Source organism: Myotis myotis, unplaced genomic scaffold (genome assembly GCF_014108235.1).
Source record: "Myotis myotis isolate mMyoMyo1 unplaced genomic scaffold, mMyoMyo1.p scaffold_m19_p_2, whole genome shotgun sequence".
Classification (NCBI taxonomy): Eukaryota; Metazoa; Chordata; class Mammalia; order Chiroptera; family Vespertilionidae; genus Myotis; species Myotis myotis.
The window spans coordinates 131917347-131932126 of record NW_023416324.1 but is presented as its reverse complement, the minus strand read 5'-3'; the positions used below and the strand labels follow the sequence as shown (position 1 = coordinate 131932126).

At 41.3% G+C, this 14780-nt stretch overlaps 1 protein-coding gene across 1 annotated transcript in view; it reads right to left on the bottom strand.

Annotated features, from left to right (window-relative positions):
- The window catches only part of ARL13B (ADP ribosylation factor like GTPase 13B), an 83834-nt gene that overhangs the window by 56740 nt on the left and 12314 nt on the right, over positions 1-14780 (bottom strand). The window contains exon 2 of the mRNA XM_036350920.1: positions 1685-1755. Within this exon, the coding sequence (XP_036206813.1) occupies positions 1685-1755 (71 nt within the window). The remainder of the gene's footprint in view (positions 1-1684; positions 1756-14780) is intronic.

Here is a 14780-nt window from a genome sequence, read left to right as displayed (position 1 = left end):
AAACTTGCATAAATAAAAGCTCCCTGACTGTCTGTATACATGGTATCTTCTTGAAACATCCATTTTCAGAAACAAATATATGTTAGGTTTTCTCCCACTTCATTCCCTTCAGACACCTGGCTGGTGCTATATCTCCTAGGTACACAAAAAACTCCCTAGCACAGTTATTTCTATACTAGAGGCCCAGTGCATGAAATCCATGCATGGGTAGGGTCCCTAGGCCTGGGTGGTGATCAGGGCCCATCAGGTTCCCCGCCTCCCCACCTCCTTGCCTCCCCGCCTCCTCCTTCCCTCACTCCCTCAGCACCCCACCAACCCCTGGTGGTCAGCACATCTCATAGTGAGCAATCGAACTCCTGGTCGAACTCTTGAGTTTGCATATTAGCCTTTTATATATATAGGTTGTAATACAAAGCGCTGAATTAAGACTAAATAAATACATCCAATAAGTTATAATATAAATGGCATAAAACCCTTTAACAATACAGAGGTCCTATCTATATATAAAACCCTAATATGCAAATAGACCGAACCGGTTGCTATGATGTGTGCTGACCACTAGGAGGAGCATGTGCAGAACATGGTGAGCGTCGGCAGCAGATGGCAGAGTGTGGAACATGGCAGGCATTGGCCATAGCGGGATGGTGGATCAGGTGAGCAGGGGCGTCAGACCAAGGCGGGGCACTGGTCGCTGTCATCGGGGCGAGTCTCTGACTGTTACTAAATATTCTTTGCTCCCACACACTGCAGTTCTGCCCGGCACCCACACCTACTGCTGGTGCCAGCCTTGCTTGCACCCGCTGCCAGAGCCGCTGCTCATACCCGCTGCTGGTGCCGGCCCCGATCGCTCAGTGTTGTCAGCAGGTGCGAGCGGCAACTGCCGGCCCCAAGTGCTCCTCAGGACCTCTCCACCTCCCCCTGCTCCTCAGGGGCGACTGGGGCAGCAGCCACCGCTCGCACCCACTGACAGGGCCGGCCCCGCTCACACCCACTGCTGGCACCAACACCAATCACTGTGCGCCATCAGTGGGTGCGAGCAGAGCCGGCACGGTCAGCACGTGGGAGCGGCAGCAGCGGGAGTAGGGCTGCGGGCAGACAGGGGACCAGAGGCCACGGCAGGAGGGGCCAGGCGAGGGTGCAGAGGATGGGCCAAGACCCACCCCTGTGCCCACCGCAGCCTGGCGGCCCACAGTTCCTTTCAAGGTGCACAAATTCATGCAATGGGACCCTAGTCTTCAAAATAATTCTAAAACTTACATATCCTATTGAAAACATCAAAAGATGCAGACAGTTGTGCTGGCTAATGATATTTCTACCTCCCTTTCATTTAGTGTAGCCTTGTGACTAAATTCTGGCCAAGAAGGTATAAGTAGAAGGTGGGTATCCTTAAAAACAGGGGCATGTAGCTTCTTTACTTTTCCTTCCTATGGGCTAGAAGACCAATGTAATCCCTATTAGCTGATAAAAGACCTCAAGGAGCCTCTGCATCTTTGCATTTATTCAAATATGAAACATGAAAACAGGCTGGTATTATGAAGGCGGAGTCTATTCACCACATTAGCCATAGTACAGTGAGAATATAAAATAACGGAGTGCACACTACCTGTACTCAAGGAATATGTAATAGAGAATGTAAATAGATAAATAAATCGGAATAATTTAGTAATAAATATTTCCTGCTTACCTCCTTGGATTCCTTTTGCCGTTGCCGTTTTACCAGCATTATCAAGTCCCACCATCACAAGAGTCACCTTTCTTAAAAGAACAAAAATTTTAAAATTACTTTGAGTTAATTCAATACTAGAAAAAATAAAAGCAAATACATTCATCCAAGCAACATTTAGGAGGATCTGCTATACAAGACAATCAGCTAGATATTAAGGGTAAAATGATGAGTAAATGTAGACTAAAAAGCAAAATTCATGAAGAATACCTTTAAATTATTATCCTTTCATTCTCTAAGAAAAAAAAAGGGGGGGGGGTGGATTGTACAATAGAAACCCAAAGGATAGAGAAAAAATAAGGAAAAGAAAAGAGAAAAATGGAGGGAGGGAGATGGATTCTGACTTGAGTTATATATCATGACTAAAGATGAAATGTTCTAGTTAATTGAATTCTAAGGATTATCAGAAATCTGTTTTTCTTATGTAATTACATAAGAAAAGAATTATTGTTATATTCTAGGCACTACTTGTGTGCTAAACTCTGTTTTTAGAAATATGTAGCACCTTACCAAGTACACATCTTACATATAGTATAGTCACATGATTATTAAGTGCTAACATATTTTCAAAGAGCACTACAATTACAAAGCTTAAAATGTATCTGGTGATATAGCTAAACTTCACAGAATCAGAAAAAAAATACAGTCTAGTTCAATTTTACAGCTGAAAAGTCATAAGCCCAGAGTTGGAAGACGTAAGACAATGAATAGGTTTAACAAGAACCAAAACCAAATTAATTCACCTAAATCCTAGAAAATTCTTTAACCTGGGACAGGTACAAAGGAACAAACCTATTATACTGGTCCTATTAACATGACAATTCAGTCCACCACTAAAACTCATTTCTGTTCTAGGCTACACTACTACACAATATGAGATGAGACTGTCCATTAACAGCATGGATTTGAGAATACAGAGAGAAAGGCACAGCATAACACAGCTAGCTGCTGGGTTAAAACCACAAGGCACCCTAGCCAGTTTGGCTCAATGGATAGAGTGTTGGCCTGTGGACTGAAGGGTTCTGGGTTCGATTCTGGTCAAGGGCACATGCCCGGTTTGCGGACTTGATCCCGGGGGGGTGGGGGGGGGGGGAGGAAGATGCCAGAGGCAGCCAATCAATGATTCTCATCATTTATGTTTCTCTCTCTCTCCCTCTCCCTTCCTCTCAGAAATCAATACAAATATAGTAAAAAAAAAAAAAAAAGCACAAGGCTATGGGAGGCAACCAGTCAATGTGTTGCTCTCACATCGATGTTTCTCTTTCTCTCTCTCTCTGTTCCTCCCTCCCTTCCACTCTCTGAAAATTAATGGAAAAAGTATCCTCAGGTGAGGATTAACAAAAAATAAAATAAGTAAATTATGAGTTATATAGTATGTTGGAAAGTGACTAAGTACTATAGGAAAAAGAACGGAGCAGGATAAAGGGAGCAGTAGTGGGGATAGGAGGTGGGCTGCAGTTTTATATAGGGTGACCAGGGTGGGTCTGATTGAAAAGGTAAAGCCTGAGCAAGGCCTTGAAGGAGGGAGTTAGTCATCTGGGGCAAAAGAGAACAGCTGGACCAAAGGCACTGAAGTGGGGACATGCTGGCATGTTCCAGTATCAGCAAGGAAGCCACTGTGGTAGAACTCAGTGAGAGCCCTGGCCCGATGGCTTAGTTGGTTAGAGAGTCACCCGGTGCACTAAAAGGTGGCAGGTTCAATTCTCGATGAGGGCACATATCCATGTTGCAGGTTCCATCTCTAGTCAGGGCCCATATGGAAGGCAACCAATTGATGTTTGTTTCTCTCTCTCGCTCTCTCTCCTCTCTTTCTCTCTCCCTTCCTCTCTCTAAAATCAATAAAAGCATATTCTCCAATGTGGGTTAAAAAAAAAAACAACAACAACAGTGAGAAAGGGGCAGGGAAGGGCAGATCAGAAACACATCAAAGGCAAGATCATGCAGGACCTTATACACTATGGTGAGGACTTCGGCTTTTGTGAGTGAAATTAATGTACTCTCCATGTTAATTTCCTTTGTTATCCTGAAGCCTTAGTCTTTTCCAAATGTTTCAATCATCCCTACCCGCGATGGGGAATAACTGGAAGGATGTCTATGCTTGAGTCAGTGAAAGAACAAAGCAAGCCACAACTAGCAGCATCCCCATACAACATGCCCAGTCAGCCATCACCGGGATCAGAGAGAAAGCCAAAGAGATCAACAGCAGATTATGAATTTAAGGAGCTGAGATAGTATGTAGGTACTACTATCCATGTGAAAATTTTACCTGCATTATCAATTTTGAAAAATATCAGTTTATTTCTTGAGAAAGCTGTGAGGTATTTAGAGTATAATTTATTATTTTGTTTGAAGAAGTTGTAACTACTAAATACTAAGGAATGAGATTTAAATGCAAAATACTTTCCTAAACAAAATATAGTAAATGACTATACTAAAAAAGGTAAATAATGTAGCATTTTAAGCAATATTTTAGAAAATTCAAGACACTACATATACAATGAATTAGACTAAAATTATATTAAAGTTAATTCAATTGTTCTTTACTAATTTATAATTCAGTTCAAGATCTACAGTACTACTAACATCACCATGAGCCAAAAAAATTACTTTTGGGAACAAATCACCATTCACTGCTTGTTTGCACCACTTATTCTATAAATATTGATTAAGCACCTATTATAAAATAGCAAATAAACATCCACAATCCCCAGCCCTCATAAACCATAGAGCCTAGCAAGAAAATAGGCGATGGAGAGGTAATTATGCGTGATGACTGTTGTCGAGGGAAAGCACAGGCAGCCACAGGAAGAGATAACAGGCAACTGTGCCTATTCTGGAAGTCAAGGAAGACCACACTACAAATATGCAGCAGCTGGGTCAGCAGTTCCTAGAAACATCATAAAACCTTTCAAATCCCTTATAAGACAAAGTAAAACATCTTAAATTACTTTCTAAGGAAAATGGCCCCTCATTCTCTTAAATGGGTAGCATCTAATGTCCACCTACCCAACTCCATCCTTGTTAATATTTCAGTTTTTTAAAAAACTTCCAGCCCTGGCTGGTGTGGCTTAGTTGGTTGAGTGTCATCCCATGTACCAAAAAGATCAATGGTTCAATTCCTGGACAGGACACATGCCTAAGTTGCAGACTCAGTCCCCAGGGGGGACATGCAGGAGGCAGCTAATACATGTTTCTCTCACACATCAAGATCTTTCTCTCCCTCCCTCCCTCTTCCTCACTCTCTGAAAATATTTTTGTAAAAATATTCCAAATTATTACTATTACACATTGTTCTTAAAGCTAGCTACCAAAAATGTTAGCTTTTACCTTAAATGTTTTCATTATTTAAAAATGTATCTTGCCCTAGCCGGTTTGGCTCAGTGGATAGAGCATCGGCATAAGGACTGAAGGGTCCCAGGTTCAATTCCAGTCAAGGGCATGTACCTTAGTTGCGGGCATATCCCCAGTAGGGGGTGTGCAAGAGGCAGCCAATCAATGCTTCTCTCTCATCATTGATAGTTCTCTCTCTCCCTCTTCCTTCCTCTCTGAAATCAAAATATATTTTTTAAAATGTATCTTCATTGTTGAAGGTATTACAGATGTCCCTCTTCCCCTGCCCCCCCCCCACCCCGTTGACCCCCTTTATCCTACTCCCGCCCCGCTCTCAGGCCTTCATCACACAATTGTTGATTGTCTATGTCCATGGGTTATGCATATCTACACTAATAAAAGACAAACATGCAAATTGACCGTACCTTTGCTACACCTTAAGCCACGCCCACCAGCCAATCAGAGTGACTATATGCAAATTAACCCAACCAAGATGGCAGCCAGCAGCCACGGAGCTGGAGTGAGCTGGAGGCTTCATTGCCCCAATGATGGAGGAAGCCAAGCTTCCTGCTTGCCAAGGTGACTCTGAGTTCCACTCAAAGCAACAAAGTTTCAATTATAGAAGGCAAATAAACCCCAGATACATGCTTTCAGCCAGCTGTGGCCACGGAGCTGAAGCGAGCAGGAGGCTTCCCTCCTGCCTGCCCTGGCCAGCTCTGAGCTCCTCTCAAGGCAACAAAGTTTCAATTATAGAAGGTAACCAAATCCCAGAATAAAAAAAATGAAAAAAACGAGAGGCTGGGAGCTTCCGTTGCTGGCGGGGGCTTGGCCAGCCTGAAAACGGCCCTCAGCCCCTCACCCAGACTGGCCAGGCACCCCAGTGGGGACCCCCACCCTGAAAGGGGTGTGTGACCAGCCTGCAAACACCCATCAGCCCCTCACCCAGGCTGGCCAGGCACCCCAGTGGGGTCCCCACCCTGATTCGGGACACCCTTCAGGGCAAACCAGCTGGCCCCCACCCGTGCACCAGGCCTCTATCCTATATAATAAAAGGGTAATACGCAAACTGACCCTAACAGCAGAATGACTGGGAATGACTGGTCACTATGACACACACTAACCACCAGAGGGCAGATGCTCAATACAGGAGCTGCCCCCTGGTGGTCCGTGAGCTCCCACAGGGGGAGCTCTGCTCAGCCACAAGCCAGGCTGATGGCTGCCAGCACAGCGGTGGGGTGGTGGTGGAAGCCTCTCCCGCCTCCTCAGCAGCGCTAAGGATGTCCGACTGCAGCTTAGGCCTGCTCCCCACTGGCAAGTGGACATCCCCCAAGGGCTCCCGGGCTGCCAGAGTGATGTCTGACTTCCAGCTTAGGCCCAATTCCCCAGGGAGCGGGCCTAATCCAGCAGGTGGACATCCTCCGAGGGGTCCCAGACTGCAAGAAGGCATAGGCCGGGCTGAGGGACACCCCCGAGTGCACAAAAATTTGTGCACTGGGCCTCTAGTATTCATATAATTTTTAAACAGGATATTAGATTCAAATAAAAAGAATTCTTCAAACATGAAAATCACTTGGAATATTGTAATCATGCTGAGACGAGCACAAAATAAGCCTCTCTCTGGATTTCTATTTACTTTGACTAACCTTGCAAATTAGTTAATTTTGAAGATCATTAAGCCATATACTTGAAAACATGGATTTAATTAAATATTTGGGGTAATTAAAGCCTTAATGAATAATTATAACATTAGCAGTACAAATAAAAATCACACTGTGAATTCCGACATTCCTAACAAAACATTAAATTTGTACATTCATAATAGAATGAGTTTACAAGGTTAACATTTACCTAACACTCAAAATTCTATTTAACTCTTTATATAATGAAGATGTTACAATCTAATACATATTAAAACGTACATGCCACTATAGTTTTTTAAAATATAGTAAATTATCACTGACTGGAAACAGTTTGGCTGTGGTGGTCTATGACCAACAATAAGAAGAAAGATTGTCTATGCCTGTTAATCTTGTGATTATTGATCAAATACATTAGTCCTTCAATTGAAAAAAAGTAACATACAGTGTTCTTAGATTTACAGTATTTAGAAAAGTTGCCTACTAATAAATCAATCATTTAGTCATTTAGTCAGACAGTAATTTATGAAAAAGTACATCAGACACTAAACACTGTGGACACAAAAATGCCTGAGACATATTCCCTATGCCAGAGTGCTCATCCTCTGAGAGTGACTAAAATGTAAACAAATATTGGTAGATTGTGACATGATAACAGTTTAAAAAGCTCATCGCTATACACAAGATGGTAAAGGAAAACAGAGCAAGGGGACTTTATCCAGCCTAGAAACATAAAAAAAATCAGGGAAGCTTCTTTCACAAAGTGATGCCTCAGCTATGTTCTTAAACTGGAGGAGTCTGCCAAGCAATGGGAATGTGAAAGCAGAAAAAAGGAGGAAGCGATTCCAGACTGAGAACACTGTCTAAGGAGACACCACATCAAGGAGGTGCGAATTGGCAGCGTGTTGAGTTGCTGAACCCAGGAGTTAAGAACACACTTCAGTACAGCAGCCTTAAACAAAAGGAGAACATACTCGTTAAGACTCATACATAATCACAAGTCAGTACAACCATGTATTGAGTCTAAAGGGAACTTGACATCTGCTACTTAAGAAATCAATATTGCCTGGCCCATGTCGCTCAGTGGTTGAGCATCGACCTATGAACCAAGAAGTCACATTTCAATTCCTGGTCAAGGCACATGCCCAGGTTGTGGGCTCAATCCCCAGTGGGGGGCATGCAGGAGGCAGCCAATCAATGATTCTCTCTCATCACTGATATTTCTATCTCCCTTTCCCTCTGAAATAAATAAATAAATAAATTACATATATTTATATATATATATATGTAATTTATATTTATATATTTATATATGTAATAAATTACATATATTTATATGTACATATATATATGTACATATATATATATCCAGTATCCTCAAATAGTAAATAATCTAACCTTTACAGAAGTTGGAAGTGACCAATTCACTCAGTACAGTTATTCCTGATGTTTAATTATATAACCAAACTATAAAGGCTGATATGGAAAGAACTCTGGTATTGTAAGACATGCATTACATTTGTATAGTAAGTAACATAAAAGGGATTGTAGGCACTCATATATAGCCATAAACCTGGTGTAAGATCTGTGTTCAAATCCTAGATTTGCCACTTCCAAGCCTGGGACACATTATTTAATTTCTCAGCATTTCATCAGTAAAATGAGGATAATAACAATATCCAATCCAAAATTAAATAAGACAATGCAAGTAAGGTGCATAGTGCTTGTGGCACATAGTAAGTGCTCAACCAACAGCTACTCTTATTACAGTATCAAATTCAAGACAGGGAGTCCACGAGATGAGACCAGAGAGATGGGCAGGGACCAGGTAAGGAGGAGGATTAAGGGGTTCAGTTTTGCACATGTTAAGAGTGGTACTTGTCTGACACTGAAGTCTGAAGCTGGAGGAGATATTTGGACTGGGTTTATGAGACATATCCGTGGTAGTTGAAACTATGACAAAAGAGCCAGAGAGAGCACAGGAGAAAGAGGCGCCGTGGACAGGGGAACATGGAACTCTGAGAATCTTTGAAGAAATGCTTAAAATTGTGATGAGAAAGAAATGAGCAGACCAAAGACATGGCAGCACGAGCAGTTTCCAGAAGGTAAAAAATGAACACTATCAAAGAGTGCAAAGTTTTGTAAAATGTATGTTTTAGTAGTTGTTTTTAGTAGTTGTTCCAAATTAAGTGCCTCAGAAATAAATGCTTTCGGTTTTTCCCAAACCCTGCAATAACCAATGCTTTGAATTTATATAGCATGTCTTGACAGTCCAAAGCTATTTTACCCTGTCATTTATCTTCATATTGTCCCTGCAAGTGGAAGAGGTACAAGTTACCCAAGGTTATGAAATGAGTTAAAGCAGAATTAGGTAAACAGTGTAAGGAGTGGAAGAAGGAGAAATCATGGAGCTAGCTAAAACTACAAAATGTTTTGCAGAAAAAACAGGATAGCAGAAACACAGGATGTTTTTCTTGCAAGTGCAAAATAAAATATTGTAAAAAGGCCAGGAACAAATCACAGAGCAGCACAGATAGACAAAGAGCGGACCTTTAGCAGATATAAGGAGAAGAGCAGAATGCTTTGGTGGCAAACCATTTGGGTTCCCTCCCTGAGTGGGGAGTCTGTGTTTGCCTGTAATAAACTCCTGCCTTGCTTGAACTCCTCTGGTCTATGGCTTCATTCCTCGATTCCATGAGACACGACCCTGGGAAGAATTCCAGCTCAACAGATCCAGTATCAGTTCCAGTGATAATAAGAAGTTAATCAACAGCAGTTTCCATGTGAAGTTTAAATACAATGGTTTGTAAAAACAATAATTATTATTATTTTAAAGGATAACTTGAACCATTTTGATAACTTGAACCATAAGATTTACTCATATTCATATATATACTAGAGGCCCAGTACACAAAAATTTGTGCACTTGGGGGGTCCCTCAGCCCAGCCTGTGCCCTCTCGCAGTCTGGGACCCCTAAGGGGATGTCCACCTGCTGGCTTAGGCACGCTCCCCGGGGACTGGGCCTCAACTGGCAGTCAGACATCCCTCTGGCAGCCCGGGAGCCTTTGGGGGATGTCCACTTGCCAGCGGGGAGCAGGGCTAAGCTGCAGTCGGACATCCTTAGCACTGCTGAGGAGGCGGGAGAGGATCCCACCACCACCGCTGTGCTGTCAGCTGTCAGCCTGGCTTGTGGCTGAGCAGAGCTCCCCCTGTGGGAGCTCACGGACCACCAGGGGGCAGCTCCTGCATTGAGCATCTGCCCCCTGGTGGTTAGTGTGTGTCATAGTGACCAGTCATTCCCAGTCGTTCTGCTGTTAGGGTCAATTTGCATATTATCCTTTTATTATATAGGATAGAGGCCTGGTGCATGGGTGAGGGCTGGCTGGTTTGCCCTGAAGGGTGTCCCAGATCAGGGTGAGGGTCCTGCTGGGGTGCCTGGCCAGCCTGGGTGAGGGGCTGAGGGCCATTTTCAGACTGGCCACACCCCCTTCAGGGTGGGGGTCCCCACTGGAGTGCCTGGCCAGCCTGAGTGAGGGGCTGAGGGCCATTTTCAGGCTGGCCACACCCCCTTCAGGGAGGGGGGTCCTGCTGGGGTGCCTGGCCAGCCTGGGCAAGTGGCTGATGGCTGTTTGCAGGCTGGCCACAGCCCCTTCAGTGTGGGGGTCCCTGCTGGGGTGCCTGGCCAGCCTGGGTGAGGGGCTGATGGCTGTTTGCAAGCTGCCCAAGCCCCCCAGCGGGAACCCTCACCCCATGAGGGTGTGGCCATCCTGGGTGAGGGGCTGATGGCTGTTTGCAGGCTGGCCACGGCCCCCAGCCACCCAAGCTCCCAGTGGAGGCTGGCTGAAAGCAGGTATCTGGGATTTATTTATCTTCTATAATTGAAACTTTGTTGCCTTTAGCGGAGGTCACAGCCGGCCAGGGCAGGTGGGAAGCTTGGCTTCCTCCATCATTCGGGCAACCAAGTCTCCTTGCTTGCTCCAGCTCTGTGGCTGCCGGCCGCCATCTTGGTTGGGTTAATTTGTATATAGTCGCTCTGACTGGCTGGTGGGCGTGGCTTGGGGCGTAGAGGAGGTGCGGTCAATTTGCATGTTTCTCTTTTATTAGATTAGATATACACATAGATATACTAGTACATCAGGTATTCAGGTAGTCTGCCTCATTTCCATCAAGATAATTTATAATTTTTCCCCCACATTTAGGCCTATCAGAATCATAACCTAGTTTCTGGACGTAATAGGTATATTACCTAGTTATAGGTAAATTAACTAAAGTCATAAATTGCATGCTGTTAATAAAAGCTACCCATGATGTTGATGAAAATCAAGTCATAGTATTTTTCTGCTTAAAGTCCTTAAACAGAATCAAGACCAAACTCTGTAGACTCTTCTTCTGCCACTCCCCAGCAGGCCTATAAGACCAGGAATTCTCCCAGTCCTTCCTGACCATCTGTGCGACCACAATAAATAGGTCCTAACTTTGTCGTGCAACTTATCATACAGTCTCCTCTACTAAAATATCTCTTCATCAACTCTGTAGCCCCAGGATCAAATGTGTGAGGCATCCTTACTGAATGAAAAAACATAAATATACCATGTCATTCCCCCATTTGCTGAGTAAAAATTAAGCAAAATTAAAGTATATAACATTAAGCAAAAAGGTACATATACAATTTATAAAACTCTTTACCTCAAGGTAAAAGTTCAGTATTAAAGAATGTAATTAAAATCAGATATCTTCTAACATCAAACCAACTAAGGTTTTCTGAAAAAGTTTACATGCTCATGGTTTCGGGGTAATAATTAATAGTGTTTATTTCAATTAACAGTTAAAAACATTTTTAAAACTGAAATAACTTCCAGTAAAAAAAAGGAAAGTAGAGATTAAGAGAGTAAAGGCCTGTTTTATATATTTTATCTCATGGTCTCTTTTTATATAAAAATGTACAACGTAGCATACCAGAAATATAAGCAACATAATATTGGAGTTTTAACTAAGACTCAGAAAACACTTGAATTTGAATATTTTCTGAATGACATTACTGCAATCATTTGAACATCTACAACTCTAAGGAAGACAATACTTCAAAGGAGGTCATTACATAAAAGCTATTTCTAAAAAATATTATACAAATCAAAATAAAATATTTCATTAAAAAACAAAATTTGAGACATCAAAACTGATGTCTATTTAAAACTATATGGAGCAGGTTCTAAATTTACAAGTAATAAACACATACATGGAAAGGGATTTGGAAACACTGTTTTATAACAGATAGTTAAGAGAATGAAGAAAAAACAAAAAAAAACCCTACCACAAAGAAAATGACACAATGAAAAAAATTATGATGTGATTTTATTGTGTAAGTGTATGACTTTCTGAGATTTTAATTCAGATAGTACAGCCCAGGACAATAGCACACCAAAAACACTATCTGAACTCATGGAGTACTAATAAGTAGTAAGAGGATCAAACTTGGGATCATATGCTTTTAAATCTTGGTCAAGTGAAATTTTTAGTGTCAGTTAGTTGATTTCTAAAATATAAAGGGATAGAATCAGGATATCTCTAGGTCCTAACATACCCTGCAATTCTAAAATTCTTACCCTGAATAAACAAGAAGCTGTAGGGGGATAAAAAGAAATGTAGGATATTCCAGTTCTGCATACAACACATCAGATAATCCCTGCTAATCCGTATGTACAGCTTAATTTAAAAAATTAGGAACTTTGCTATTTCTAGAAATGGCATTGATTTACAGTTATATTTATTTACAACAAGAAAGATGGCTATTAGAGTGCTAACTGTTCCCCCACTGAAAAAAAATTCACAGCAAGGATGACACTGTATGTTTCCCAGACACCACACTGGTCAATGCACACTGTTTACTGTGACATCTGAGGCTCTTCCTTCAGACTTGGTCACAGTGAACAGCAATTTACTTAGAAATTTGAAGGAAAGCTTTGCTTGTCTGAAATATGACATCAAAAAACACAGGTGGACAAGTAACTAGTAAGTCCAGAGAGTGAGTAACTGTGGGGAGGAATGGTAGGAGATGCATATAGTGCAGGGAACTTCAAGGATTTATTGCCTTTTCTTTAGGAAAAAAAAAATGACATGTCATGAGCAAAGGTAAATATTCTTAAAACTTGGGTGATAAGCACATGAGTACTTACTATATTTCTCTTTTTGTTTAAATGATGGTAAAAATACTCTTATTATTTTTACATTATAATCCTATATAATAAAGAGCTAATATGCTAATTAGACCAAACAGCAGAACAACCGTCCGGACAATTGTCCAGACGATGCCAGGGCTGCGAGGGCTGAGCCCCTTGCACAAGTTTCATGCACTGGGCCTCTAGTATTACATAAAATTCTTGCTGTAAACATTCTTTCACTTAAATTACTGTGAATTCACTTAAATTTTCTGCTTCTCATAAGGGGACCATTCCTGAAATCATGCTCATAGTAAGCTTAGGGCGCACAGATTTCTTCAAGACCCAGGTAAAATTAAATCCCTCCCAAAATCCTGCTACCAATTCCTGATAAAAATCTTGAAGATCATCTTTCAACTGTTGAATATTCTATCCTACTTTATATGCACTATTTCATCAACTAGATGCTACTTAATATAAAAATAGGAGTTCAGAGTAGGTAGGTGATAATATGTAAGGATGAAGACCTGCTTACAGATATTTACTGGCCCAGATATTTACTGAGCAGCATGGTTTAACAGACCTTGTGTTGAGCCCAAGATGAAGACTGCTCCCGATACACAAAATAAATCTGAATAGAGATCTAAATGTTAAAAGTTAAAACATAAGTGTACTAGAAGAAAGTATAAGTGAATATAATCTTGGAGTAGTAATGAACTTCCTAATTTTACACTGAAAGAATGATATATTTGAATAAAATATTTTAAAATTGTGTGAGTCACAAAAACCACCAAAAAATTTAAAACCATAATAGAAGAAAAATATATTCAACATATACTACAGAGAAACAGTTCCTGTAATAAACAAAATCTTTTTTTAAGAAAATTCAATAAGAAAATGAATGCAGCTGCCCAAATAGAAAAACATCAACGAGAATCATTAGGAAATTCCCCAGACAATACAAATGTCCAAGGAAAAATGTTTAATCTTACCAGTAGACATGAAAATAAAAACTGCCCAGCCGGCGTGGCTCAGTGGTTGAGCTTCAACCTATGAACCTGGAGGTCACATTTCGATTCTGGATCAGGGCACATGCCCAGGTTGCAGGCTCGGTCCCCAGTAGGGGACCCGAAAAAGGCAGCTGATTGATGATTCTCTTTCATCACTGATATTTCTATCTCTCTCTCCCTCTCCATTCCTCTCTGAAATCAATAAAAATATACATTTTTTTAAAAAAGAAAAAACTAAAACTAAATAGTGTTTTCCTTTAACAAAACAACTCCTACTTTTTAAGGGGAAAAAAGGCACTCTTAAACACTGCTAGTAGGAGTAGAAATTAGTTTTTTTTAAAAAAAAAGCTTTTCTGAAGAGCAATTTGACAATATATATAAAATGCCTTAAACTTTTTCATATTATTTGATCTGGAATTTTCAAAGATATTTATATAAAAATGTTCCCCAAAGCATTGTTGGTAAATAGTGAAATATTTTAAACATTCTAAATATATAATAACTAGAGGCCTGTTGCACGAAAAGATTCGCGCAATAGGCCTTCCCTTCCCCTGGCTGCTGGCACCGGTTTTCCTCCGGCACCTGGGACCCAGGCCTTCGCTCCGGCCAGAGCCGCCTTCAGTCTTCGCTGCACCGGCCAGAGCCGCCTTCAGTCTTCACTCCACTGCTTCGCACCTACGTATGCAAATTAACCGTCATCATTGTTGGCAGTTAATTTGCATATCTCGCTGATTAGCCAATGGGAGGCGTAGCAAAGGTATGGTCAATTACCATGTTTGTCTATTATTAGATAGGATAGGAATGATTAAACACATTTTAATGAATGTATGCAACACACTACTCTGCTGCTATTAAAAACTATGTTGGAAAAAATACGTAAGGATGCAAAAAGATGTGAATTATACATTAAAGCAAAAATAAAAA